The following is a 26,752-nucleotide window of genomic DNA, read 5'->3' on the forward strand; positions in this document are numbered from 1 at the left end:
TCTAACTCCACGCTCTCTTTTTTAATTTTCAAACTTGTATTCTTTAGCCCCAACAGACATAATTTGAGGCAATTTTTTAATTTTTTGGGCTTTTCTGCCTTTAATTTTTTTTTGACAGGACAGCTAGGTGTGAAAGGGGAGAGAGAGGGGGAAGACATGCAGGAAATTGTCACAGGTTGGATTCGAACCCTGGACCTCTGCGTCGAGGCATACACCTCTCTGTATATGTGCGCCTGCTCTACCACTGAGACGACCCGGCCACTATTTGAGGCAATTTATCAGTGCCACAAAAGGCTTTATAAAACTTCTTTCATATATACAATAGTACTCCCCAAGACCTGTAGACACACTTTAATGTGTAAAAACAGCGCACTTTCCCTTTTAATTGCTGTATATTCCAGTTTGCCATGAACCTAGCACGAGTGCATGTACTCAAAATCAATCAAAGCTTTTGTTCTCAGACTGGGTGATGTAGGTTTTACAGACTTCTAGCTGCAAACTGCTGATATTCTTTAGCAGCCTCATGATCTCTCCTGCTGCGCAAGAGCTCTCATAAGTTGTAGGACTGCTGATATACAAAAGAAACAAGGAGAATGAGAAACAGACAGGATGATGGTAATCCTTTAACCGCTACTCCTTATTGTCTACCAGCCAAGTAGAACAGAATCAAAGAGTATTAAATGGAGGCAGAGACAGTCTGACATTGACTCAGACTTCACATGCTGGGATGAGAACCTGTCCATCACTGATGTCACTCAACAACTTCCAGATGTAGGCCGCTCAGACAGCTGAGGAGGAGTGTGAGAGACAGATGGGGGCCTGCGTCGGCTCTTTCAAGGTCACCGCATCGGCAGGTTTATGTGGATTCAGTGGTAAAACAAAGTATGCAGCGCACAGATTTGTTAGCTCTTGGTTCCTGTGTGGAGAAAGCTGTGGGGACATTGAGGTTGGCATGATGATTTCCGAGACTGCAAGACATTTTTTTTCACATCAAAGTAACAGTAGGGGACGTGCTGAGCTTCCTTTGGAAAACACTGGCTTATTTGGCTTTTACGTCTGCATCAGGAGGTTGGAATTCCCTTCTGCTGAACAGGAGAGGGTTCCTAAACCAGCAGCCAGAAAGTAAAGTAGAGAGGAGGAGCATTGTTCAAATCAATTTCAGTGTTTGTAAGTGCTCCCACACGTTTTTTTATGTCACGTTAAGCAGCAGATCCAAGTGTGTTCTTTATAGGAAATGATGTGTGTAGAAATAGACACAGAGGAACAGCCCTCTTTTGGATGTCACCTCTGGCCGTGATCTGTTAGCGGTGTGCAACGTTCTGGCAGCTGGAGGATGTTTCAGCCCTCCTCCTCCTCCTCCTCCTCCTCCTCCTCCTCCTCCTCCTCCTCTCTGTGTCTCCTGTCTAATGCTATGATTGGATCTGTGTTTCCTGTCAGTATAAAATGACCCAATGACCGCACACTTCCTCTAATACTCACACATTCACCACCCTCTTCCTCTTGTAGACTCATTTAGTTGTAGACGTCCATTCAGTGTTGTCACACAGTGGAATGTTTTTATGCAGTATTACATTCCTTTTTCTATGAATGTGAAACACAGTGTTTTTGAACACATTTAAGTGGAGTTTACTAACCTGTTGAAGTCGTTGAAGTTTGAGTATTTGTTTGGAAATACTGCCCTCTGGAGGATACTCTAATGTAATAAAGAGGGCCTTCATTGCCCTGAGTCAAGCTTCTCAGTCAGCAGCATCAATACAGATTGCTTTGTGCACAGCATTCACACAAATGCCTTTCCAGGTGCTTATGACAGCAGGACTCATACAGCAAAAGTAAAACATCACACACTGAAAGACTTGGATTACTATTCTTCACAAGGTCATATTTATTTATAATCACACAGGCTTCTTCAGGAACACTTCTCAGGAAGCACTTTCTCTCAGCCTATATTATCGGTTATATCCTCGGTTACTAAAACCATGGACCTAAACCTAAAGATCACCATCAATAAATTTAACCAAAATTTGGTTGGTGGAGCTTGTTGGAGCATCACATAAGTCACTGCATATACCCATAATACAAACCTGCATTTCCAAAGAGAGTAGCATTAGATTTTCATGTTATGGCAGTGCACTTTAGATTTGTTGACAATCATTGAAAACAATTACTAAAAACTCACCAGGTCTGAGTCCCAATGATTCCTTTAAATGCAAAACACAAACAACAAAATAAATGATTAAAAAATACATTTGTAATGCAGTAATCTACAACTTGTACAGTAATACAAACTAAAGTAGTTCCCATTAAATACACATTTTGTTTCAACTCTAGGTCGTGGAAAAGACCCCTTTTTCAGCAACACTTTCCATGACTCACGAGGGTTGCCTGTTCCAGGACCTCAGGGTCCCCCTGGGCCTATCGGTGAGTGTTTATCACCAATGTTTATCCCTGTACTGCACAGAGAGCGTGTCTGTGTGTCTGTGTGTTTGTTTGTTTGTGTGTGTGTGTGTGTGTGTGTGTGTGTGTGTGTGTGTGTGTGTGTGTGTGTGTGTGTGTGTGTGTGTGTGTGTGTGTGTGTAAAACCCCAACCCTGCACTGAAAGAAGCAAATATCTTAAATGAAGAAATCTTACATACAAAAATACTCTCTCATTTTGACTCTGTCAGAAACATGTAGGCTCAGTTTTTGTGATTTTATATGCAAGAAATGCTTATTCCAGGTGACCAAACACAAATATCCCTAAAAGTTGAGTCCACACACTAAAAGTTACTCTTCAGCTTAAAGTTACAAACTCGAAGATCTCTGTTTCATTCTCTTCGGCGGCACCTTTGGCGATAAGCTGTAATTGAGAGACTGGGAAAAACGGTACACCACTTCACACACAAGTGAGTTGGAAAAGCGAGTCCATTGCCTATCCGCTCTGGCGGATGATAATGCATCACTGACTGGGCGTCGCTTGTGATTTTCCCAGGTATTTCCACAGATCCCAGTTTGTAATACTGGAAATACTTTCATCCGTGGGCCATAGGCTTAGTCACCATTGTATTACCTAACTTGGCGATTGATAGTGACTTAACAGACATTCATTTAAGGGGTAGTCTATGTCCTCGACGTTCCACTTCCAAGATTGCTCCGTTGCTGACGGAAATTCCGCCGGTTTTCACTCGTTTAGGCCGGATATCCGTTGCCTTGGGCTTCCTTTGTGTTGGCTGTAGTTCCAATGAGACAACCTGTAGGGGGACCGAAGAGGGAAAAGTTACATAGTATGCCTTTAAATTCCGGTTGATTTATGAGGACTATGGTTAACCTTTTTTCAGATCTTTGCAGGGTAAATCCAGACAGCTAGCTAGACTACCTGTCCAATCGGAGTTTTCTAAAACAACTTTTGAATGTACACATGTTCCACCAAAACAAGTTCCTTCCTGAGGCTATTTTGCTTTTCCCGGTGCTTAGCACCGCCCAAGATGATTGGGATTGGTTTAAAGAAAGGCCAATAAACCAGAGCACGTTTGTCTCCCATCCCGGAATGCTGTGTGGACTAGCCAGACCCTCCTCCACAGCGCTGTGGAGGAAGGTCTGGCAATGCAAGACTATTTAAGGGGAGACACTGCAGGTGAATAGGGGAAATATTACAAATGAAATATTACCATGAAATGTTCTCAGTTGATTACTTACATTAAGACAATAATGTTTTGTATTACAAGTTTTTTAAAATCTTATGTTAAAATATGCAAATTAGTCATTATCTTTAGAAAAATGCACTAATTTGCATACATTTCCAGAACAGAAATGGAACTTTGGATAAAGTCAGGGTCAAAATTCTTGTTTCATTTTGATGACATATTAGAGTCAAAGGTTTTTACAGAGGGGATTTTGGATATCTCTTATATCTAAAATCCCCTCTGTAAAAACCTTTTATTTATTATTTACTTTAATTTATAACTCATTAAATACTGTCAACAGCCATAAAAAAAATCAATTTTCATGTTTTGTAGGCATAAAATAGTGTATAAATCAGGCTATGAATGATATATGAACAAACCCCTCTGTAAAAAGCGTTGGAATAAACAGTTGTGTTCAGAATAATAGCAGTGTGTTTAAAAAAGTGAATAATGCTCAAAATCCTTAGAATAGCTTTTAATTCCATAATATCAATGCATTGGGAACACTGCACATTCAATTCCAAATCAAAACATGACCAAAACTGATCAAGTTTGTGTTATACCTTCACAGAAAGTGAAGAAAAAGGAATATTAGGCTGTTCAAAAAAATAGCAGTATCTGCATTTTTCTTTACAAACTCAAACATTTACTGTATAAACTGAAACATGTCTGAAGGGTTTGCTTTACTTTGAATCACTGCACTAATATTTAGTTGCATAACCATTATTTCTGAGAACTGCTTCACATCTGTGTTGCATGGAGTCGACCAACTTCTGCCACCTGTGAACAGGTATTCCAGCCCAGGACAATTGAACTACATTCCACAATTCCTCTGCATTACTGGGTTTTGCCTCAGAAACAGCATTTTTGATGTCACCCCACAAGTTTTCTATGGGATTGAGGTCTGGGGATTGGGCTGGCCACTCCATAACATCAATCTTGTTCATCTGGAACCAAGACTTTGCTCGCTTACTGGTGTGTTTTGGGTAATTGTCTTGTTTTCAAAGGCATTTCCTCTTCAGCATAAGGCAACATGACCTCTTCAAGTATTTTGATGTATTGAAACTGATCCATGATCCCTGGTATGCGATAAATAGGCCCAACACCACAGTATGAGAAACATCCCCATAACATGATTTTTGCACCACCATGCTTTACTGTCTTCACAGTGTACTGTGGCTTGAATTCAGTGCATGGGGGTCGTCGGACAAACTGTCTGCGGCCCCTAGACCCAAAAAGAACAATTCTGCTCTCATCAGTCCACAGAATGTTGCCCCATTTCTCCTTTGGCCAGTCAATGTGTCCTTTGGCAAATTTCAACCCATTCAGTATATGTCTTTTTTTCAGCAATGGGACTTTGCGGGGGCTTCTAGCTGATAGCTTTGCTTCACATAGCCTTCTTCTGATCGTAACAGTACTCACAGGTAACTTTAAGTCTTCTTTGATTTTCCTGGAGCTGATCATTGGTTGAGCCTTTGCCATTTTGGCTATTCTTCGATCCATTTGAATGGTAGTTGACTGTTTTTTTCCCACGTCGTTCAGGCTTTGGATGCCATTTCAAGGCATTTGAAATAATTTTGGCTGAGCAGCCTATAATTTTCTGCACTTCTTTATATGTTTTCCCCTCTCCAATCAGCTTTTTAATCAAAGTCCGCTGTTCCTCAGAGCAATGTCTGGACCCATTTTGCTAAGTATTTTATTGTGAAATGCACTATAACCAGCATGCACAACATTTGCTTCCTTCCTTCCTTAAATATGGGCCATAGTTGACACCTGTTTCTTCACAGAATCAATCACCTCACTAATTGAACAAAACACTGCTATTATTTTGAACATGCCCCTTTCAATTACAGATTCAATTACACAGAATGAGCAGCATGCATGTCATGACTGTTGGGTCTGTTGGTTTTCTATGACTCTACAACACTTACTATTAAATTATTTGCCATGTAGAAATATCACTTCTACCAAAAGAAAATTGATTTATGAGGTTAGTGATGTTGGACTGCTATTATTTTGAACACAACTGTAGATAGGAATGAAATTTATTATTTTTTTTTTTTATTTTATTTTATTACATGGACAGTGCATATTAATAAACATTTCTGTCGATATGCCAGAGTTAGCCAGAAGGCTATTTTTCATCTGCAGTCCCTAGACAGATGGTAAAAGGTCACCCTAAAAGAAGGTAAAATTACACATTTACATAACAATATAACATTTAAAATACATTTGGTAAAAAGTACTATTAAGCTAAAATGTACAATAGGAGCACAGCAGACAACAATCAGACAAACATCAGACAAAGACATTAACACATGCACACACACAAGGCAAAAAGCCAGCAGGGGGCAGCGAGAGCAGGTCAAGAGGAAGTGGAACGTCTGGTGTATGTAAGTGCTACTGAAGTGGAGATTTCTGACTCAGAGTATGAGGAAAACTCATTTTGAGACTTTAAAGATATGGACTGTAAAACTCAGACATTTTGCAAGACATTACAGGTGAATAGGGTAAAACCTTTTAACTAACAGATATCAACATGAAACCTCCCCATTTGATTACTTACATTAACACAATTATTTTGTGTATTACGAGTTTTCTGATCTTTTTTGTTTAAATATGTAAATCAGGCATTATCTAATGCTAACCTTTGGTGAATTTAGGAGAAATTTACAGGCACAATTAGACAAAGTGTGGTAAAATAAACACCTAAATGTGTATTTTAAATGTTTTTTTTCCCAATAGTCTGAAAGAAGACATGTTATGGAAGCAAAATAGCCCAAAAACTCAGAATTGAAAAATTGGCTTTTTGCCTGTAGTGTAAGATGATTACTTTAATAAAGTCATAAAGTCACCTTAAGGTGCTGACCATATTTCAGGTTGAGCTCAGTGCTTATCCAGGAAAAACCCAATTTAAAAACCAGCACCACCTCCTCCCAGAGGGTGAACGCGGTCGGTGCTAATATGAATCTTTCTATCTATTATGCAGGTCCACCAGGTCCCAAAGGCCCAGTAGGACCTCCCGGCCCATCAGGACAGAATGTAAGCTCACTCACAGCATAGTCGTGCACTTACTGAGTTTAGCACTGTCAGATTTGTTGCAGTACAAATTCACCATTGTCATTTATAATTTCCTTCCTGACTCAATACAGGGGAAATCTGGAGCCCCTGGAACGCAGGGCCCTGTGGGGCCAAAGGGAGAACGTGGGGAGAGGGTGAGTACACTCCCAGATGATGATATTCAGTAGATTTTCTTCATTTACTTAAACAACATGCCTTTGGGTTTTTTCAGGGTCCTTTAGGTTACCCAGGAGAGAGGGGCTTCAGAGGCGAGCCGGTAAGCCATCTCCACCCTGCTGCCTTGATGACTAGTAAACAAGCGTAGGGGGGGAAACATCAACACATGTCTTAGCCGGTTATGTTACTGTAAACTACGCTAACCAGCAGCACTACAAATCACACTGATCAGTGACAACACAGTCTCTGGGAGAATGAGCTCATTCTGTCTGGGTAAACTGCTGCACTGCTTTCATTAATGTTATGTAAAGTCAACTTTGTTCTGTTGGTAATATTTCTTCGCAGGGATCACCGGGTACCAAGGGAGAGCCAGGAGAGAATGGCTTGCCGGTAAGAAAGTAGTTGGTGGTAGTTCACAGTTCACATGGTGACGCAGGGCCTAGACAGGAGGGGTTAACCTTTAGTTAGAAGATTTAACAAATAAACTTAAGATTCCTTTGTTGAATGAATATTTCCTCTGTGTCTGTCTAACCCATATTTTTCTTTTACCTCTCTCATTTTACAAGAGCAATATAAATGTAAGCTATTTTTTATTTATTTATGTCATTTCATGTTCACTTTGCAATGCAATGGATCTATTCTGTAACCTAAATCAAGTCTAACCATGACCCACATCTCAGGGTCTGGTTATGATCTACAACCACCATGTTTATGGCTGTGATTGGCCACAAAGTGGTGTTCTTCTCTTTTTCTGTCAAGTCCACACTTTTCTCCCAGTCGATAGTCATAAAGTGTTTTACATTTCTTGTTTCTGTTGAGTATATATGTGATTTTAGCTGTCGATCTGTCTGTAATTTTGTGCGTGAAGTCTTTTGGTGTTAATGTGTTTTTGTTTTTGTTGGTCCTTGGGGTGTGCTCTGGACTGCTGTCCCCTGTCACGACACTGTCCTCTTGACCCTAAAGCTGTCTGACTCCCTCTGCAAGCTACTGTCCCCATGGCTACCTTTCACAGTCACCTTTTCAGCATCTGACTTTGGCATATACATGGAAATATATAAAATACAAAAAGCAATGTCGATCTTGTAACGACAACAGGCACCAGCTCTCTGACTGAGTGAAATAATGTAGAATATAGTAAAAATCCCTCTAGAAGCAAAGTTTTGATAATTTTCTTTGAATTTGACTGTATTTGTTTGATTTTACGGACTTCAAAATGTTTCAATGAACCAAAAAGCAAATGTGCGAAATGTATATGCCAAATCACTCCATATGTGTCAGTGGTGGGTCCTGTTGGGTTTAGAAGTGTTGTGCTCTGATGTGAGTGGAGTGGATACAGCTATCCTCCTCTTTTACCCCACAATGCAAACTTGCATGATTTCACCTTTAAGTACCACATAAACGTTCTTTCCTGGATGTGATAATTAACTACAGAATGCATCTAATGAGTGAACTAACACAGTGTCGTTGAAACAGAAATAAGGCAAAGTAGCTCTGAATTCTCTAACATTTTTTGGGGGGGATTCATTTTTTATTAACAAGAAAAAGAGTCTCTGGCCATGCTAGTTTCTCTGTTAGGCTATACCGTAATGTTAGCATGCTAACATGTTCAAAATGACAATGTTAACTGCTAATGATTAGCAGATATTTTTACCATGTTTGCCATCTTAGCATCTGCTAATTAGCACTAAACACAAAGTACAGCTGAGGCTGATGGGGAATGTCTTTAGTTTTGCAGGTATTTGATCATTTGACCTGATGATGGCACTAGAACAGAAAGCTCACAACATCACAATTCATCCTGACCATCCATACCAACATTTCAGTCTGAACCAAAGTGGTTATTAAAAAAAATGTAATCAGTAGGCCTAATTGTATGAATCTGTAAAACTTTGCCTTTTTTCTTCACACAAGAAGTATGCCATTGGTTTGTGTTACTAATCAGAGCAGTTCGCTCACCTGGGCACCAAAAGCTTCAGCTATTCTCTGCATGCCTTCTTTTGTGATGGTGATGCTTTCAGCTGCCTCTGTCTGCTTTACTTCTCTTGTTCTCTCCTTTTGTAATTTTTAAAGGTTTGACTCATGAAGCCATTGCCTTATCCTTTCACAAAAGACAAATAAATTAGATTTTAGTGTAAATCTATACTGGCGTCATTCTGTCAGGTAACATTGTGACCACAGCATTAAGAATGAAAGCTGTGGCACTGAAAATACTCGCCTGGCTTAACTGCTACCCAACAAAAGGAATGCAGATGGCATGATCAAATCTAAATCCTGGGAGAGTGTAATCCAGTTGTGTTATGTCACCAAAATCAGGCTGGTCTGTAACATGCATGCTGATGTTGCCCAGCCCAGCATGGCAGAGATTGACTTCATATAGCAGCATGGCCAGAGAATGAGGGAGATACAGAGAAATACAGGGAACAGATATGTCTGAGAGTGCTGGGCAGATGTGTGGACTGTATTAACCTTCTAACTGCTGAATTGTATTGAGAGGAAAAATGACTTGCATCTTGGCGAGCAGTTCTTTGGCTTGTGCTCCTTACCTTGACGGCTGTATCTATCTTCACAGGGGGACGGAATACATCAGATCAGAGAGGCGCTGAAGATCTTAGCCGAGAGGGTTTTAATCCTTGAGACTATGATCGGTATTCATGGTGAGTAGGAGGCCTGAGGCAGGGTCAGCTTTAGGCAGGGGTCAAAGGTGGGGGGGCAAAAACTCCCACCGTACCTCATTGCTGGGACAGGGAGTGGGAACAGTCGCGAGCAGCCCCAGGACTCAGACTGGTGTTTCCACCCCCTCACACAGTCCCCCCTGTCACTGCTCTCTAATAGGACATTAGCTTGCAGATGTTCCACGACTTGCAGGCAGACCTTGAGCTTCTGGCTCGCAGGGTGACGCTGCTGGAGGCTATCATCTGGCCAGGTAACGCTGAGACATCCTCACCCACAGCTCTGCCGGCCCTCACTGACCTTTTTGACAAGTTCTAGAAAGTCTTGATCGGGTGTTAGAGGCATTAAATTACCACTTGTTACTGAACTGCTTAATGTTGATCTAGTCACTGAAAAGCAGATGTATTCTTATGTATGAATTGTTTTGGTTGTAGCACAGATATTACTTTAAAGGCCCTGAAATCTATTTACTCAATCACATGACTTACTTCACATGATATATTTCTGTATTTGTGCATTTGTTCTGTGTGCTTCTGACTGGTTGATGTCACAAACTGCCAAGCACCGATCATAATTAAGCAACATTTGAATCCAAATTCAGATGACGGTTTACTTGTTTGTTTGCTGATGTCGCCAGCACTGTCAATCAAATGTGATCAAACCACACCCACACGGTCCTGCTGAAGCACATTAATAAACTCAACACATTAAATGAATAATACAGATAGTTTTTAACTTCAACTTTGATTGTTGTTATTTAGTCATGAATGTTATTAAGAAAAACTAGGATTTGAAACTTTTCAGGGGCTTTAATCTTTTCTATAATAATTTTGCTTTGTAGATTAATGTGTACCAATGGATGTGAAGTATGTTAATCTAGCCAGTAGTGCTGCAATTATTAGTCAATGAAATTATAAGTTAAATGACACAAAATAAATCAGGCGCAATTTTGATAATCAATGAATTGTTTAAGTCATATATCCTGTAAAAATGCCAAAATACCTGGTTTTAGTTTTTAAAATCTGAGGATTTGCTGCTTTGTATCCTTGAAATTTTATATCTTTGAATTTTATAGACGAGACAATTAATCTAAAGGGGTAAAAAATAGACAAATTTATACAATAATAATATTTAAATAATCACTGCAGCCCTACTAGCCAGATGCATGTCCTTTACAGCAGAAGGATTTGATAAATCTCTCAAACATTCTGACTAGTTAGTTTCATAATTCATAATTTTGATATAAAAACTGGGCAACTGGTGTCCTAAATAAGAACCCACTCATGACACCTCCAGGTTAACAGCTACATCAGAGTAGACTTGGATTAGGACTACAGAGTGCACATGACCACACACACACTGATGGACAGGGAGGCCCCGTTCCAACTGCTGTCTTTCTTCAACAGAGCCTGATCTAGGGTCTGGGGATGGACCGTTTGGCACAGCCTCCCCTAGTTTCTACAGAGATAAGCGAGCAGGTGCGCTTCCATATCGACTTGCTTCTCCTCTGTCCTCCAACACCAAGGTTCGAGGGAAGTAGCTCCCCCGCTCACCCTGAGGATCACAGGCTGGGTTGACTCCCGCTCCTATAGGTCTCATCGGCACTCAACAGATTTAGACCTTATCTGATACGCTCTCTGGGCTTTACCGTAAGATTTAGGATGGGGAACACCTCAGGGAAACTCCACTGATACTCCACAATGCCCTCCATCTGGAACCTGAGAACTAGTTTGACCCCCACCCATCGCCATAACCAAACATTTATCTTTACATAACATAACACACCCAGCAGCTCCTTCTGTGTCTCATTTCTTTGGCTACAGAAATAAAGCCTCAGAATAAAGATGTTCACTATTTGAAAAAAGGAAAATTGGAATCTTCTGTGGTGCTCCTTGAGCTACAAACAGTTCTGGACAATAAGGGCAATTTAGAGTAATCAATTAAAGGAGGAATCAGATGTGAGAAAATAGACTGGATTTGCGTTTGTACTGCTTTCACAATGTCACTGCAATCTGAAGAGATTCCACTATTTAAGTAAACTGAGCATGTACAGTTTGCAGGACACAAGTACACAAACAAACCTCTTCTTGTATTCATTTTGTTGTACTTCTATCTATATTGTTTAACTCAATGTTATGTAGTGCACTAAAAAGATGAAGTCATCTCTACTCTAACAGAGATGTGTTGCTAACAGTGGTTTGTAGTTTTCTGGTGTGAGTGTTTTCTCCCTTTCAAGTATACACTGATAAAGTGATTTAATATGCAATGGTATATTTACATTTAATACTGTATGTGCAAAAAAACGCAAAGTTGGATTTGGTGGCATATCAACAGAGGTTGTATCCTGGAAACAAATAATGTTCAAATGAAAGCAACTATGCAAACTGGCTGTCAATTTCAAGACATTTAACACACACAGAGGAAATAGCAAAACTGTTAATGGAACTTGAACATATTTTACCACTGTTAATGGCTTAAACTGTCCTGATGAAAATCCTTTTTTTCATCTTATATCAAACTTATTGTGAAACTATTTAAAATGATCAATTGTATCTTATTTTGTATGCTGTATGTGTATCCATTTCATATTTCATTCAACATCTTTTTCTTGCAAATGTGTTACTGTGTTCAGATAATCCTGTTTAGATGATTGGTGTAATAAAATAATGTTCATTGTTTTTTTAACACGTCCCCTGTATTTATTTGTGTTACAACAGTATTCATTAAACGTGATTACAGCATAAGTAAATGACATCCACTCTCTCCAATGTACATTTTATGTGCAGATACAAAAATGGTCTCCAACGCACTCAAGTTTGCATCTACACTTGATTAGATTCCCAGTCATGGAAAAAGAACAACTCAGTTCTTCCTCCCCCTATGAATTCTCATCATTAAATTAGTTCTACAAGTAGCCCACAGGGGAAAACTAATATTAAAGCTCAGCAAAACCCAAGCACAATGTAAGTTCAGTTTACTGCACAAGAGCAAACACTGTTAAGTCCAGGAGTGTGAGGTCGTCTACGTACTCTCCGGCAGCAGAGGGCTCTTCCCTTTTGATACCACCACCGCCTGTTCTCCGACGCTGTCATCAATGAGCAGAGAAATGGCGCCATCTAGCTGTTTTGAGGCCGCTAACGCCAGTACAGCTTTCTCTGTGGGGAAGCCCATCTTCTCCAGCTGCTGGAGTCTGAAAGGAAACATTGGTCTTTTAGTAAATATATACTCAAAATCATAAATAAAACTGTATTAGGGAATAATGTGAGAAATCTTACAAACATCTACCCAAAAAAATGCAACATGATATATTACATTACTACTAACCGCAGAGAGGAAACTGATGATTTGGGCACCTCCACTTTTGCATCAGGGTTGTCAGGAGCATCCTGTAATGATGCCAGTATTCCTGCCCTCAGCATTTGTTCTTCCAACCCCTCGGCCTCTGACAGTGCAGCAAACTCTTTCATTATCCAGGCAGGCACTGGATCCACCCATGGGTGGGGGTTCAAAACAGATGGATCCCTCATAGGGGGAGCAGCTGCCTGATCTCCAGGCATCATCTGAGAAAGTGATCTAGATCTGTGACAACCGATGAAGTTCAGATGATGAAATCTGCATGCAGGCGGTGAGTGTGAATATTCAGTAAGACTTTTGATGTAAATGAGATGAATCACACCTCTGTGAGGTAGTGTAGGTGGGCAATCTGAACCTGACTGAAGTGCGAACATACAGCCAATCAGGAATGAAGTCCAAGACCCTGACCTCCTCCAGCTCCTGTAACATCCCAATGAAGGGCTGGTGATCTGAGAGGTACATTAAGAATTTAAAAAAAGACTTGACAGAGAACCATTGTGTTTATATGGAAATATGCTTCATAGATCTGGTGGGGGTGGGCTAACTTTGGCTCAAACCATCAGCAACAAATCACACACCCAGACTATGGGTCATCTAGACAATTAAATTTTAATCACAAGGCCTGAAACAAAACATACACAAATGTTTTGAGGAATAAACTATTATTAGGAAAGTTATTAGTCATGGTAAATAAATACTGTAAAAAAAATATAAAAAAGGCTGCATTTAAATGTGTTATCAAACAGGTCTTCTGAATTACTGATAGAGCTGTTTCGATACCGATACGAGTGTCAGCACGCCTTTGATACTGCCTAAAATGCTGGTATCAGTGAGTATGCTTGTCTATGCACTGATCCGATACCACATAATTTAGCCCAGAAAAAAAATACTTTAAATTAGTTTATTTATGTTTTTTTCCATTATGACTGACTGTCAAACTAGATTAAAAAAAATACAGTTTAACAATGACAGCAATCGTATCAATCATACAGGGTTAGTAGTATACAGTTGTAAATAATAATTTATATATATATATATATATATATATATATATATATATATATATATATATATCTCACTCACTCCATTATAGACAGAATACCAGCTGAGATCAGTTGCATTGTTTTTTTTTAACCAGGGCAGCAGTTTTCAGATTACATTATGTGCTTACATAATTGCAAAAGGGTTCTCCAATGTTTTCTCAGTTAGCCTTTGATATCAGATTAGTAAACAGAATGTGCCTTTGGAACATTGGATTAATGGTTGCTGATAATGGGCAATGTAGATATTGCATTAAAGACCAGCCACTTCTTTCTACAACAGTCGAGAACCCTTTTTTTTCTGTAATGGAAATTTCTAAGTGACCCCAAACTTTTGACTGGTAGTGTGTGTCTGTGTGTGTGTGTGTGTGTGTGTGTGTGTGTGTGTGTGTGTATATATATATATATTTTTTTTTAAATGCACTGGTATGGGAAATTGGTATCGGGAAGGAAAAAATGTTAACAGAACATCTCTAGTGGCTGATTAGACCTCTGCTCAGATTAAAGTTGGGCTATGCTATGCTGTGAATTATATTAGGTCAATCTCTATGTAATAATAGGAATGGAATATGTGTGAGTTGTCTCAAGAATACAAGTTCAACAAAACAGAAAAGGAAGACAGATGTCAAAGTCTGTGCACACCCACACAGTCCTCAGTAGGTCTAATCAAGCTTCTAAAAACCAGAATATGTGTTTGTTGGAAGAATATATTTTGGTACAAGCACCAAATGACTTTATGAACAGGAAAGGATACAGTTGTGTCCGATGAATATTGTGCAGAAGTTAAGCAGGGCAGGTGTCCCGGGCAGCAGCAGCAGACCCATCAGCAGAAGAAGCCAGGGGAGAAACCAGACTGGCAAACACCTCAGCAGCCTCCTCTGTGCCACTTGACGACAATGCGCTGCAAACAGAGCAAGTTGGATTGCAGAGTAACCACAGATCCGACTCGCCTCACCCCCACCGACAAAGAGGACCAGGGTGTAAAGAAGAGGTAATATGGTCATTGTCAGGATGGAGAGGGCGAGGAAGGCGACAGTTCCCCAGCGACGCTCCTGACACGGCCCAACCAACAGCAGAAAAGCAACACTAACCAGCAGAGAGGGCAGCTCATCATGACTGAAAGCATACAGGAACACATCTGAGGAGGAGAAAAAGAGTTAGGTGAGAAAATAGTTTTGGTTTGAACACTGAAATATGAGATTTGCATGTGAACCCATTAACGGCTCATGATACAGTAAGTTACCTCTGACCCTTGGGAAGTCTCCACCTGGACCTAAGCTGAGACTTGCCTGGATACCAACAGCATACATCAGCAGCATGAGTGTTATCAACAAAGATGTCCCCAGACAGAATCCAGGGCGATCTGACCCAAACCAAAACCATACTGACGATATACGATGAAGCATTATTTAGGATTAGCTGTAGTTTCTCCACTCACTTGTGCTTTTGTGCCATAATTCTGGTAAAGAAGCATCTGTTTGTAATCATAACAAGCACAACGTCTTGCAAAAATGAAAGGGGTACAGATATATAACCCTATTTATTTCTTACAATATTGAGTGTGGGAGCTGGAGTCAACGGCATAAATCCACAACAGCAGCGTTGTACAGCGAGCCTGCGAATGTAACTGCTATTCTAAAATTAAAATAACTAGTTCCTCAATACGCGAGTTATACGTGTATTTAAATAAGAAAATGAAAACATTCATAGCGCTATCTTCTTACATACTGTCTATGAGCGCTATGGCTGTGGATAACCACTTCCGCACTACGTTACGTCTAGTAAGCAACAGACAAACTAGCTAGAGTAAATGCGTCGTACCGCCACCTACTGGACCCACTGTCACAGTTTGCATAAAAAAAAAACAAATTCACACTGGTACCGACTGGTACAATAAACCTTTCGGCTTGTCTTGTGAAAACTGAATCATATGACTTGTTCTTGACGTGTACGGTCATGATTTCAAAAATTAGAAAAGGGAGAAAACCAAACTCAAATAACGGTCTGATTTCGGTTTTAGCAAATTCCTTTTATTACGAGAGTGTGTGACCCGGAAGTATAATTTCAAAATAAAAGCCAAGCGTATAGAACGCATGGATGTAAGAGAAAGGCCTTTCTGTAATGCTAACTTTATGTTATAACTATTGTTACACCAGTGTAACATTAGAAAAAACATAAATAAACTAGGCTGATGGCATGTTAGGAACAGTAGTTGATTGCAACTACACTTGATTGATGTTTAACATTGTGCATTTATCTACATGTCAAATTTCATAAGCGCATTGGGACAATACAGTTACTAATACAGTTTAATCTGATTGTGTGTGCAGAGTTGTCACTGTTTGCACTATATATGTTTTATATTACAGTAATAATGTATTTAATAAGGTTTAACCGTAATAGATTGTTGTTTCCCATTTCAACCAGCAGGTGGCAGGATGAGTGTATTTACAGTAAATCATAGCCCGCATATCTTCTAAACTGTTAGATTACATTTATCTGTAAATTGTAGGAATGTCTGTCTGTCTGTCTGTGTGGGTGTTAAGCGCATATCTCTTGAACCGTTAGTCCGATGGATTTCAATCTTGACAGGTGTCTTGCCACGGGCACGAGTAAGTACAGTGCCAAGTTTGAGGTTGTTTGGATAAGAATTGCAAAACATATCGTTGGTAAAAGAAGCACACATTGGCTTTTGCCGCTCTAGCCGCTGGCCACTCCCCCTCCACCCTGAGACAGAGACAGAGAGCAGCGGAGCTTTGGCAGCTAAAATGTGACATACACCTCAGACCCACAAAAATGTGCAAAGTTGCACTACCTTAACGATCAAACGACACAAGACAACGTCTCTGTCTCTCTCTCTCTCTCTCACTCTATGTGTGCGTGCACGCACACACACACACACACACACACACACACACACACACACACACACACACACACACATATATGAGTCCATGACGCTAATGTCTGATTACTCCACATTGTCATTGTAATATTTTGTGATTACATTCTGAATCTGCAGCGTTCTCTATCAGGTAAATATAGTAGTACAATGTCTTCCTCTGATGTAGAAGTAGCCTACACTGTAAGTCAGTAGTAGGCTATACAGTGGAGTTGCATATTAAGTGGTTTGGGGTCCTTCTGTAAGTCATTTTGGGGTACAATTTGGTTTTGAAGAATTCTACAAGCAGCAATACCACAGACCAAGCAATCGGCCCATTCCAAACAGGCACATTTTCAACGGGCACTGCACTAGTAACAACAATTCCAGGTTATTGATAGAGATGAATTTAATGCTTTTTCTTTTAATTTGGTATGTTTATGGTTTATTGGCAATAGTTATGTACAGCATACTTTGTATATATCTCTTTTCACAACCACACATAACTATATGGAAAAATAAACAAATGATCACGTGGCAATAATTAAAGGACAATTGAAAAATAGAGACATTTGTTATGTTCTTAAGCTCAGAGTGATACCTGCATGCTCCTCTGTTCTAACTCTGCTGTCAGCTTTTTAGCAGCTCTGACAACAAATCACATCAGAACATCATATTGTAATGATGCACTACTGAGCTGTATACTGTGTGATCAGTGTTTTAGGAGTTTACTGCATGACCTGTTGTCTAAGACTGAAACATTATAAGCACATTGTACTTAAAACTTAAAATCCTCACATTTTAGAAACTGGAAATGATCAAAACAGTTCTGTCAATCAACTAAGTGTTTAATCGTCTAATCATTTTAGCTGTACTTGTAGGTCTATTGTTGGGTAGTTGTATTTTATAAACTGCATGTGTAAAAGCTGTCAGAATAATGTAGTGAACTAAAATGTACAATATTTCTCTCGTACTGTAGTGGAGTAGAAGTAGAAAGTAGCATGAAAAGAGTAAAGTACCTCAAATTTGTACTTAAAGAGCTCATATTATGCTTATGTACTTAGTTACATTCCAACACTGCTTCACACTGTTCTTTTGAACCATCTGTAAATATGAATAACTTGTGTTGGAATTATATGACTAGTACTAGTGCTGAAACAATTAATAGGGTAATTGACATGTCAATGGACAGAAAAAAAGATTGCCAACTATTTTGATAATAGATTCAGCGTTTAAGGCAATTATCAAAAAATGTCAAAAATTCTCTGGATCCAGCTTCTTAAATGTGAGGATTTGCTGGTTTTCTCTGTTTTATGTGATAGTAAATTGAGTATATTTGAATGTAGAACTGTTGGTCAGACGGTCAGACAAAACAAGTAGTGTAGGTAGTGAAAGGTAGTAACGACACTGTTCCCGCAGGGGCTCGTATATCTCGCGATATTTTGTGTTTCCTGCGAAGAGAAAAACGTTTCTCCAGCAGCCAACCTTCTCCAGTCGTCTTGTACAGGCACACTAAAATGGCGTCAGCTCCGGGTGAGATGAGAATTGTGATCTTTTATACAGATTTGGATCAATTTGTGTTATTTAAATTAAGCAATTAAGTGGTTGGATTTATTTTAGAAGAGATTGAGCCGGCATAATCCGTCTTTTCGGTTTATATCATCAAATATCTGTTAGCGCTAGGCACAAGGCCTAACGTTAGTTATGTTAGCTCATCGAGTCGTTGCGGTATTTTCTACCGGATGGATTTATTTTTCTTCTTCTACATACTGAGGTTGATAATGGAAGCCATATTACCAAATGTATCAAACATTGTTTTAATGCACGTGTCGATAATTCTTACTTGCCTTAGTTCATTGTGAAACATCGTCTTGAATGGCTTAACGTTAACTAGCTACATTGTGTAGCTAGTTGAATGGTGGCGACCTAACGACGGGCGTGCTGCTAGCATTAGCATTAGCTAGCTGCTCGCGCGCAAAGAATGTTTTGTTCGATGGCTCAGTCTTCAGCTAACCAACACGTGTCTTTTCTTTAGCAGATTACAGCTCCTACAGTCAGACCACTGCTCAGCAGGGGTAAGAGTCTTCAATGACCTTACTAAAGTGATTGAATGTGATATTTCTGTATTTGAGTGTGTCTTCTGATTGCTAAAACTTTGATTTGTGTTTCTATAGGTATGCATCTTATGCTGCCCAGCCCTCACAAAGCTATGGACAGTCTGCAGCACAGGTGGGAGTTAACATAGTGGGGTAAACCAGTTGTGTATTACTTGTGCTGGGCTATTGGTTTATTGTGATTGTAATAGGCTAGATGTCATTAACTTTGTGGATTATTTAAAAGGCTTTGTTGATGTAAATACACAATATAAACCACCTCACACATTCTGCTTGCAACAGTTGGCGTAAACTAGGAACGGGATGTAATATCAGTATGTTTAATGTCTTTTTAAGCATAAAATAAGACTCGGTGAGACTTAATGTTCAGTTGATGTTTATACTACCTAGCAGCTAAATCAAGCTCTTTTCTTTTTCAGCAGAGCTATGGTCAACAGAATTATGGATCATACGCCCAACCTGCTGCTGCTGACGGCACCTACACCCAGACAACACCTGCCGCTGCAGGCTACACTCAGCAGCAGCAACAACAACAGTATGGGTCCTCGTACACCCAGCCAGCAGCAGGTCAGTTGTTAAAATAGGAACCACTGCTCATTTTGATGTGGTTCTGCTTGGAACTACATGCCCTGGTGGTTTTGGATAGAACAAAACTGAGCCACAAGCAAATTGGGGATAGAGTGGTATTTCTTTTAAATGAGCATAATTCCTGGTTGACACAAAATGGAAATGTACATGTAATCTGCTTAGACTGCACACTGCAAATCTGACCTGTTTAATGGTAAAAACCTGAACAATTAATTTTTAAGCTTGGAGTTGACTTATCAGGGTTGTCTGCGGCCAAAGACTACCCTTAAAGTCTAATTGATCATAATGTTAATTTAGAAATCCCCCTCAAATGTTAACTTTATGATTGTCAACCAAAGCGTTTTAATTTGTTTTCTCACAGCTGGCTATCCTGCTGCCCAGTCGACCACTCATGCCTACTCCCAGTCAACCCAGGGTTATGGAGCCAGTGGTTATGACAGTACTCCTGCTGCTGCTGCTCCAGCTGCCTCCCAGTCTTATGGCTCTCAGCCAGGGTATACTGCCCAGTCTGCCTACCCTGGTTATGGCCAGCAGGCTGCTCCCACTGCACCACAGAGGTATGTACCCTATGCTAGTAACCAAATAACAAGTGAATTCCACAAGAACATTCTCATAATTTCACTCAATACTGTTTTTTGTCGATCAGTTACAATGCTAGCAGCCAGCCAGCCACTTACAACCAAAGTAGTTACTCCCAGCCAGCAGCATATGGCCAGCAACAGTCAGGCTACCAGGCCGCGCAGGCAAGCTACGGTCAGCAACAGGGGTACCAGCAGCAGTCCCAGCAGCAGTCCCAGGCTCCTCCTGCTTACCCTCCTCAGGCTTCTGGTTCCTATGGCCAGCCTCCAGCCAATCAGTACAGTCAACAGGGCGGACCTCCCAGTTACAACCAGTCCAACCATTACAGTAAGCTTCGCTCACCCTTGAATGCGATTTTCTGTTCTTCATTGGTACAGTTCAGTTTTTCACTTTGATGTATTTATGCTCATGTTTTGTAGATAATTACAGACAGGATGGCCAGGGTGGAGGTTCTGGTTACTCTGGCTCTGAGTCTTCAAGGTATTCTGGGTCAGGGGATAACCGAGGCAGGGACGGCTTTGATCGAGGTGGAATGATGCATCGTGGCCGTGGAGGCATGGGCCGTGGCATGGGGTAAGTGTTTTTCCTTAGCACTTAACCTCCTCATGTATTTTGACTCTACAGGTCCTGTGGCCACTTGGGGCAGGGCTGAGACGAGGCCCAGCAAAACTGGAATAATCAGTTGGAATAATCCAGATTTAATATCAACAATTTATGCAACTTTATTCTCTTATAAGAAGGTTGTGATTTACCAGCAATCAATGCTGATAAATTTGAGTTTTCACATAATTCCTAAGGACTCTGATGGAAGATGTAGTACATGCCAACATTGGCTGCAGTCGTAGCTGTTGTCATCCAGTTTCTCTCAGCCCTGCCTCTAATTTTGCCAAAGGTAAGAAAAAGGTTTCTCCCATTTTTAATCTAAGTTTCATCAGACCTGTACATTCACATTTAAATTGAACAGCTTTAATCCGAGAACATCGTTTGATTATGAGCCAATATCAAAATGTTTTAGATAACTGAGTTGCATATTCACAATTGGTCAGGGAATGTTATATTATCGTATTACAAGAATATCTTATCTACACAGTATCAAAATGATAGTGGGTTAAGGAAGGTTCAAACACTCACTATCAGCAGCACCCTTCTTAAACCAGTTTCCCACTATAGTGCATCATTCCCTGTAGAGTGACCCACTTACACATGCAAAGAATGCAATTAAAAGTTGCATAAATCATGATTTAGGAGATTCCCTTTTTTTTTTTTTAGCCCAAATTATTGGGATGATGGAGTCCTGCAAGACCTTACAACGTAACATTTACACTAAAAAGAATTCATAAATACACATGGGCCACATGCAGTATATTCTGTTGCATTTCAAATACACAATTTCCAAGTGCTGTATTTGGGTAAATATTTTTTCTCAAGGGGTTTTCCCCTTTCTTTCTTTTTTACTCATGAATAAATTCGCAGGTGTTATCAGTTTATGGTTGGGTTTTGCAAGGCTGTCACTGGCAATAAGTATTTGTCATTTGACTGGCCTGATGAAGTAATGCCAAAAATGAAAAATTGCACCATACAAATAGAGTAATGCATGATAATGGTACTGCAAGACCTCGGTAATAAATTGCATCAATTACAAGAGAAAAAACAAGGAACTACTTTCTCTCAAATGTTCTGCTTGTAGCTCTAACATTTGCCCTAAAAGATTATCAATGTATCACTCATCTATACTACCAAAATAAGTTTTTTGTGGTCAGTGTCTCAATATCAAAAGCTAAATTGTATCAGTGGAAACTGTAAACTTTTTATTTAGGTTAAACATTGAGAGCACATTTGATTCAAATCACGCTTAGTTTTCTGTGTATACAGACATACTTTTTTTTTTTTCCCACTGTAATAATAAGTACTCTAGGGATTGTTTTAGTGCATATGTTCAGGAAATTGATTTTGGTGTAGTGTGATACACTCAGCCTTACTACAAGTAATGGCATTAAGGTGTATTATATTTTTTGTATTGTATGTTGGTGTGTATCCATCGTGATAGTGAAATTAGAACTCCATTGAGCGGGTCCTTGACACATTTATTCTGGTCCCCTCAAGTGCCATTGCTCTTGATGCAGATTTGGCATTTGAACAGTTTGTTCCCTCTTAGTGCACATTTTCTGCTATTCTCTGTAGCCAAAAAGGGTTTGACCCAACCCCAAATTGGAACTCGCATTCAGTTCCCCTGAAAAGGAATTTAAAAAGGTTACCAAGAGGGTGTTACGGTGAACAGAGGTGGTACTGTATATTTGTTTTGGTTAAGATCAGTCATCACTGCTGTATAACTAAAAGATGAGAAACATCAGCATGTTTGGTTTCCCAAATATTACAGAGGCACTCTGCAATATAAATCTTTGACATGACAGATTTTCATTTTTAGCGTTTGGGATAGTTTCTCTTTCTCCCCCCCCCCCCAAAAAAAAAAAAAACCTTGAACAATCAGTTTGGGGTCAAAAATTGCACTTGAATCATCGGGTGTCTTTTTATTTATTTTTTTTCGGTCTAAATATTTTTAAATAGTTCTGCATGACTTCTTTCTTGTTTTGGTGCAGGGAATACACAAACGCACGTATTTAGACATTTTAGACAATATAGGACTATAATCGAAGACTGGTAAAAGAATGCATTAACAAATTGCATAAATAGAAATATAATCCTAAATACACTTATAAATTCTGAGTTAGCATAGATGTTTTTATAGTTAAATTTTAGCTTTGCACATGTATATTTTGTATGTTCTGGGGGGAGTGGGCACATAATGTCATTTTGAAATGTTCTAACTTGTTTTTGTGGTTTGGAATTCAACTGTTTCATCACATTCTTTTGATCACTTTTTAACATGCTTTGTCACATTTATACCGTACAGGTAACAGAGCCATTTAAAACCATCTATTCTCTTAAAAAGTATCTGTACAGAGTCGCCAGCTTAAGCAGCAGGAGGGAGCTAAAACAAAGATTCGGGGTCTGCCTCTTTTCAAGAACTGAGGATGGTGGTTTTTATAAGCATGATGGGTATATAAATTGACCTGGACGTTTTTGATTTAACCTAACCCTGGTAACACTTAATATTTTTGGGGTTTTGTTTTAACAATTGTATAATTGTAAATACTTTTTTTTTTTTTTATAAATTATAAACCTGGTGAATGTGATCACCTCTTACTCTTGTCAAATTTCAGATGCATTGTCTATTTTTTACACTTGTACATATCTGAGTCAGCTGTAACCTTTTGTTAAACTGTTATTGGGCTGTTGGCTTGTTTCTGGGTAAACCTATGAATGCCATCAATGCATCTGAAATATTTTTACCTGTGTACAAATGTTTGGGTTTTGTCACATTTTCAAAAGCAGTGAAAATGTTAGTCATTCATTATTTTTGCACAAATGTATCCACTACTGAAAACTGTCACTGAAGTTGTACTCAGCTAGCTAAGGAATGGCACATAGTTAATACTCTTATCCCCTCAATTCAATTGTGCATTTATAATTTTGGGAAGTTTTTAGTTGCTGTTGGGCTAGTTAGAATGTTTTGATTACTCCCTCAATCAAGCACTTTGCTCGAGCCATGGAAGTGGCTGTAAAAGGGAAGTCGCCTTCATATCTCCATTTATTCCCCCCCTAGCAGCGCTGGAGACAGAGGTGGCTTCAGTAAGCCTGGTGGTAAGTTAACGAGTATTACACTGGTTAGTCCTTTCAAAGCCTTAAACTTTTTGAGCAAATATGCTTCAAATATTGATGTGTCTTACATTGTGGTTTACAAAATTTATTTACATGAACACATCTGAAAATATTGGAATTTTTTTTCAATGCCTGAGACCATTTTCTCTGGGGTACTTGGTATAATTCAGTCACTGCTTATGGTTCGACAATGAGTTTTTGACAGGTTAATGACAAATTTCCATTCAAATGTGTGTTACTGCTTTTAACAAATCTCATGAGCCGAGTTCCTGGGTTGTTGGTGAGGATTTCTTACTGGTCTAAGAGGCTTTTCAAATGACACACAATTATTTGCCAAAGGGTCTGAGGTTCTATTTTCAATTCAGTATATCACTTTGTGAGAATTGTGGTGTACCATAAGGTGCCATTTTCAACTTCCCAATATGGCTGGCGGCGTCTATAAGGGAATGTTTCGGTTATCTTTTGTAGTACTCCTTAGGTGTTGTACACTGAACTTCAGTTGCACACACTGACTTTTCTCAATCTGTTTCTCTCGCCCTCGATTGATTGACTACAGGACCTATGAACAGCGACGAGCGTGAAACTGGTGAGTAGAGTCACACTAGACCCCTTATTACTCATTTATTGAATACGTTTCTTTGAAGTGGTATTGGGAGACATTTTTACTGATTTGTTTGCATTGGTTGTAGGACGCCCTGAAGAGCAGGATGACTCTGAGAACAGCACAATCTACATCACAGGATTGACTGAGAAGGCTAACCTGGAGGAGATGGCTGAATTCTTTAAACACGTTGGCCCAATCAGGGTAAGCATAGTTCATAACTCTACATGTTGGTGTAAGCAAAACTAATGTGGAAACTAAATGAAACCTTTTTTTAATTTTTTTTAATTTGTTTTATTTTTGACCAGATTAACCGCAGACTTGGCCAGCCTGCCATTAACATATACACAGACAAGGACTCAGGAAAGCCCAAGGGAGATGCCACCCTATCTTATGAGGAGCCAGTCTGTGCCAAAGCAGCTGTAGAGCATTTTGATGGTACGTTGTAATGACTGTGCGCACATCAGACCTGAACATATTCGCATAAACTAAATGTTCCTTCAACTAATAATTTTGAATGGTGGTTTTCTTTTTAATTTTAGGAAAGGAGTTCCAAGGCCGAAGGCTTAAGGTGTCCATGGCACGCCGTAAGCCCATGATGGGTGGAATGAGGGGTGGCATGCCCATGCGAGATGGCATGATGGGCCGTGGAGGTAAATGTCAGCAGTATTAGTGTTAAATCTATTTTAGAGCATGTTCACACTATTCTTCAAGGTCAGGTTCTTATGTGATCTGACGTCTCCATAAAATGCCTAGCTTCCGACTCCACAAGAAACCACTTGCTTCAAATGACAAGTTGAACCCTGTAGCATTTCAACGCTGTCCTGCAGTAAATAGACAGCCAATTGCATCCTAGTTGCTTAGGACAGCAGAAAAAGTAATGGGTATGGACATACAATTTTAAAAACTGTCAATTTTCTTCTCAGGTATGATGGGCCGTGGAGGTGACCGTGGCGGCTTCATGCCACGTGGGGGTCCTCGTGGTATGGGCAGAGGTGGACCCACAGGGGGCAACATGCAGCAGAGAGCTGGGGACTGGGAGTGTCCTAACCCGTATGTATTACTTCATAGTGCCGTGTCTTCTCTGATGCCTTTTTGTACCGAAGATTAGTTTATAATGTATTTAATGATCTGTGTTCCCAGGGGTTGTGGTAACCAGAACTTTGCCTGGAGGATGGAGTGTAACCAGTGCAAAGCCCCCAAGCCAGAAGGGTTGGGCGGTGGCCCTCCCTTCCCCCCTGGAGGTGACAGAGGCAGAGGGGGAATGGGAATGCGTGGAGGCAGAGGTATGGACCGTGGTGGGCCGGCAGGAGCTGGAGGCCCTGGTGGCCCTGGAGGTTTCCGTGGAGGTTGGGGGGGCGACCGTGGTGGATTCAGAGGACGTGGTGGAATGGACAGGGGAGGTTTCCGAGGGGCCGGGCGTGGAGGACCACCCATGGATCGAATGGGTGGCAGAGGTGGAAGAGGAATGGGCCCACCAGGTGGAAAGATGGATATGAGGTAGGATTAAGACTCCTTTACCAAATATGTTTTATTGCTTTTTCCCTCAAGTAATTATAGGATTGTGGACCATATAAATTGTTAGAATTTTTGAAGCAAATTAATGCAAACTAACCAGAATATAGGTGTGGAAACGAGACAGCAAATATGTCACTCACTACATTTCTGTTATCTTGCTTTATTTTTTAGGGACCATCGCCAGGAGCGCAGGGAGCGACCCTACTGATGGAGAACTTCTTGACTGTTCCTCTTGTGGAATTTGATTTTTAAAATTAAATTTTTTTTAATTTATGATTCCATATTTCGATGGTTATAGAACTGCTTTCAAATATCCTGTGCGGTTTCATTGAACTCGTTTCCATATGTATTTTTTTTTTTTTTTTTAGTTTACCCATGTTTATGCCACATCTTGTATTGTGCATGTCTTGTTTTTTTTTTTTAATATGCTGATTAGGTTTGACATTGTGTTGTAAAATGCGTTTATTTTCTCATTTGTTTACATAATTGCTTCCCCTTTCCCATAACTGGCTATTGTATGATGACTAATTTGGGAAATAAAATTTTACTGATTTGATGAGTTGTGGGCTTTACTCAACTTTACAAAATGGATTTCTACAGGAAAATCTATAATGCAAATGTATTAATATAGTCTCTTCAATTTATAGATGGTGTAGAGGAATTGCAGTTTCAAGTCATTGACATATTTAGGATCTGTAGAGCGATTTATGAAAGCATTCACATGACTTAGTCCAGACTTGTTCCACCACAGATAATGATTTAGCTCTGCTGAAGCCATATTACTCTTTGAT

The 26,752-nt window shown here is 39.8% G+C and overlaps 3 protein-coding genes across 9 annotated transcripts in view; 2 read left to right on the forward strand and 1 right to left on the reverse strand.

Annotated features, from left to right (window-relative positions):
• The window catches only part of emid1 (EMI domain containing 1), a 63,030-nt gene extending 50,779 nt beyond the window's left edge, over positions 1-12,251 (forward strand). For 2 of the 3 annotated variants that reach the window (XM_078250726.1, XM_078250724.1), the window contains exons 10-16: positions 2,329-2,418; positions 6,649-6,701; positions 6,812-6,874; positions 6,952-6,996; positions 7,242-7,286; positions 9,729-9,819; positions 10,973-12,251. In XM_078250726.1, coding sequence (XP_078106852.1) covers positions 2,329-2,418; positions 6,649-6,701; positions 6,812-6,874; positions 6,952-6,996; positions 7,242-7,286; positions 9,729-9,819; positions 10,973-11,106 — 521 coding nt within the window. In that variant the 3' untranslated portion in view covers positions 11,107-12,251. Of the gene's footprint in view, positions 1-2,328; positions 2,419-6,648; positions 6,702-6,811; positions 6,875-6,951; positions 6,997-7,241; positions 7,287-9,465; positions 9,551-9,728; positions 9,820-10,972 lie in introns of all 3 variants that reach the window. The other variant, XM_078250725.1, reaches the window with a different exon arrangement.
• Positions 12,240-15,739, reverse strand: rhbdd3 (rhomboid domain containing 3). 2 transcript variants are annotated; one of them, XM_078250728.1, is made up of 6 exons: positions 15,512-15,739; positions 15,204-15,249; positions 14,715-15,098; positions 13,243-13,369; positions 12,891-13,145; positions 12,240-12,756 (listed from the first exon to the last, which is right to left on the reverse strand). In XM_078250728.1, the coding sequence occupies exons 1-6, from the start codon at positions 15,542-15,544 to the stop codon at positions 12,588-12,590; spliced, it is 1,014 nt and encodes a 337-aa protein (XP_078106854.1). In that variant the 5' UTR covers positions 15,545-15,739; the 3' UTR covers positions 12,240-12,587. The 2 variants fall into 2 exon arrangements, with proteins under 2 accessions (XP_078106854.1, XP_078106853.1); XM_078250727.1 differs by having other exon boundaries at positions 15,204-15,739.
• Positions 15,740-18,309: 2,570 nt separating this feature from the next.
• On the forward strand, positions 18,310-26,517 carry ewsr1b (EWS RNA-binding protein 1b). Of its 4 annotated transcripts, none has more exons than XM_078250730.1 (15): positions 18,310-18,374; positions 18,877-18,916; positions 19,016-19,070; positions 19,375-19,522; positions 19,905-20,100; positions 20,190-20,449; positions 20,542-20,695; positions 23,787-23,824; positions 24,399-24,428; positions 24,532-24,647; positions 24,752-24,881; positions 24,986-25,096; positions 25,370-25,496; positions 25,587-25,943; positions 26,133-26,517. In XM_078250730.1, the coding sequence occupies exons 1-15, from the start codon at positions 18,359-18,361 to the stop codon at positions 26,167-26,169; spliced, it is 1,815 nt and encodes a 604-aa protein (XP_078106856.1). In that variant the 5' UTR covers positions 18,310-18,358; the 3' UTR covers positions 26,170-26,517. The 4 variants fall into 4 exon arrangements, with proteins under 4 accessions (XP_078106856.1, XP_078106857.1, XP_078106858.1 ...); XM_078250731.1 differs by having other exon boundaries at positions 23,790-23,824; XM_078250732.1 differs by having other exon boundaries at positions 19,378-19,522.
• The last annotated feature ends 235 nt before the right edge of the window (positions 26,518-26,752 follow it).

Source organism: Sander vitreus, chromosome 5, assembly GCF_031162955.1.
Source record: "Sander vitreus isolate 19-12246 chromosome 5, sanVit1, whole genome shotgun sequence".
Classification (NCBI taxonomy): Eukaryota; Metazoa; Chordata; class Actinopteri; order Perciformes; family Percidae; genus Sander; species Sander vitreus.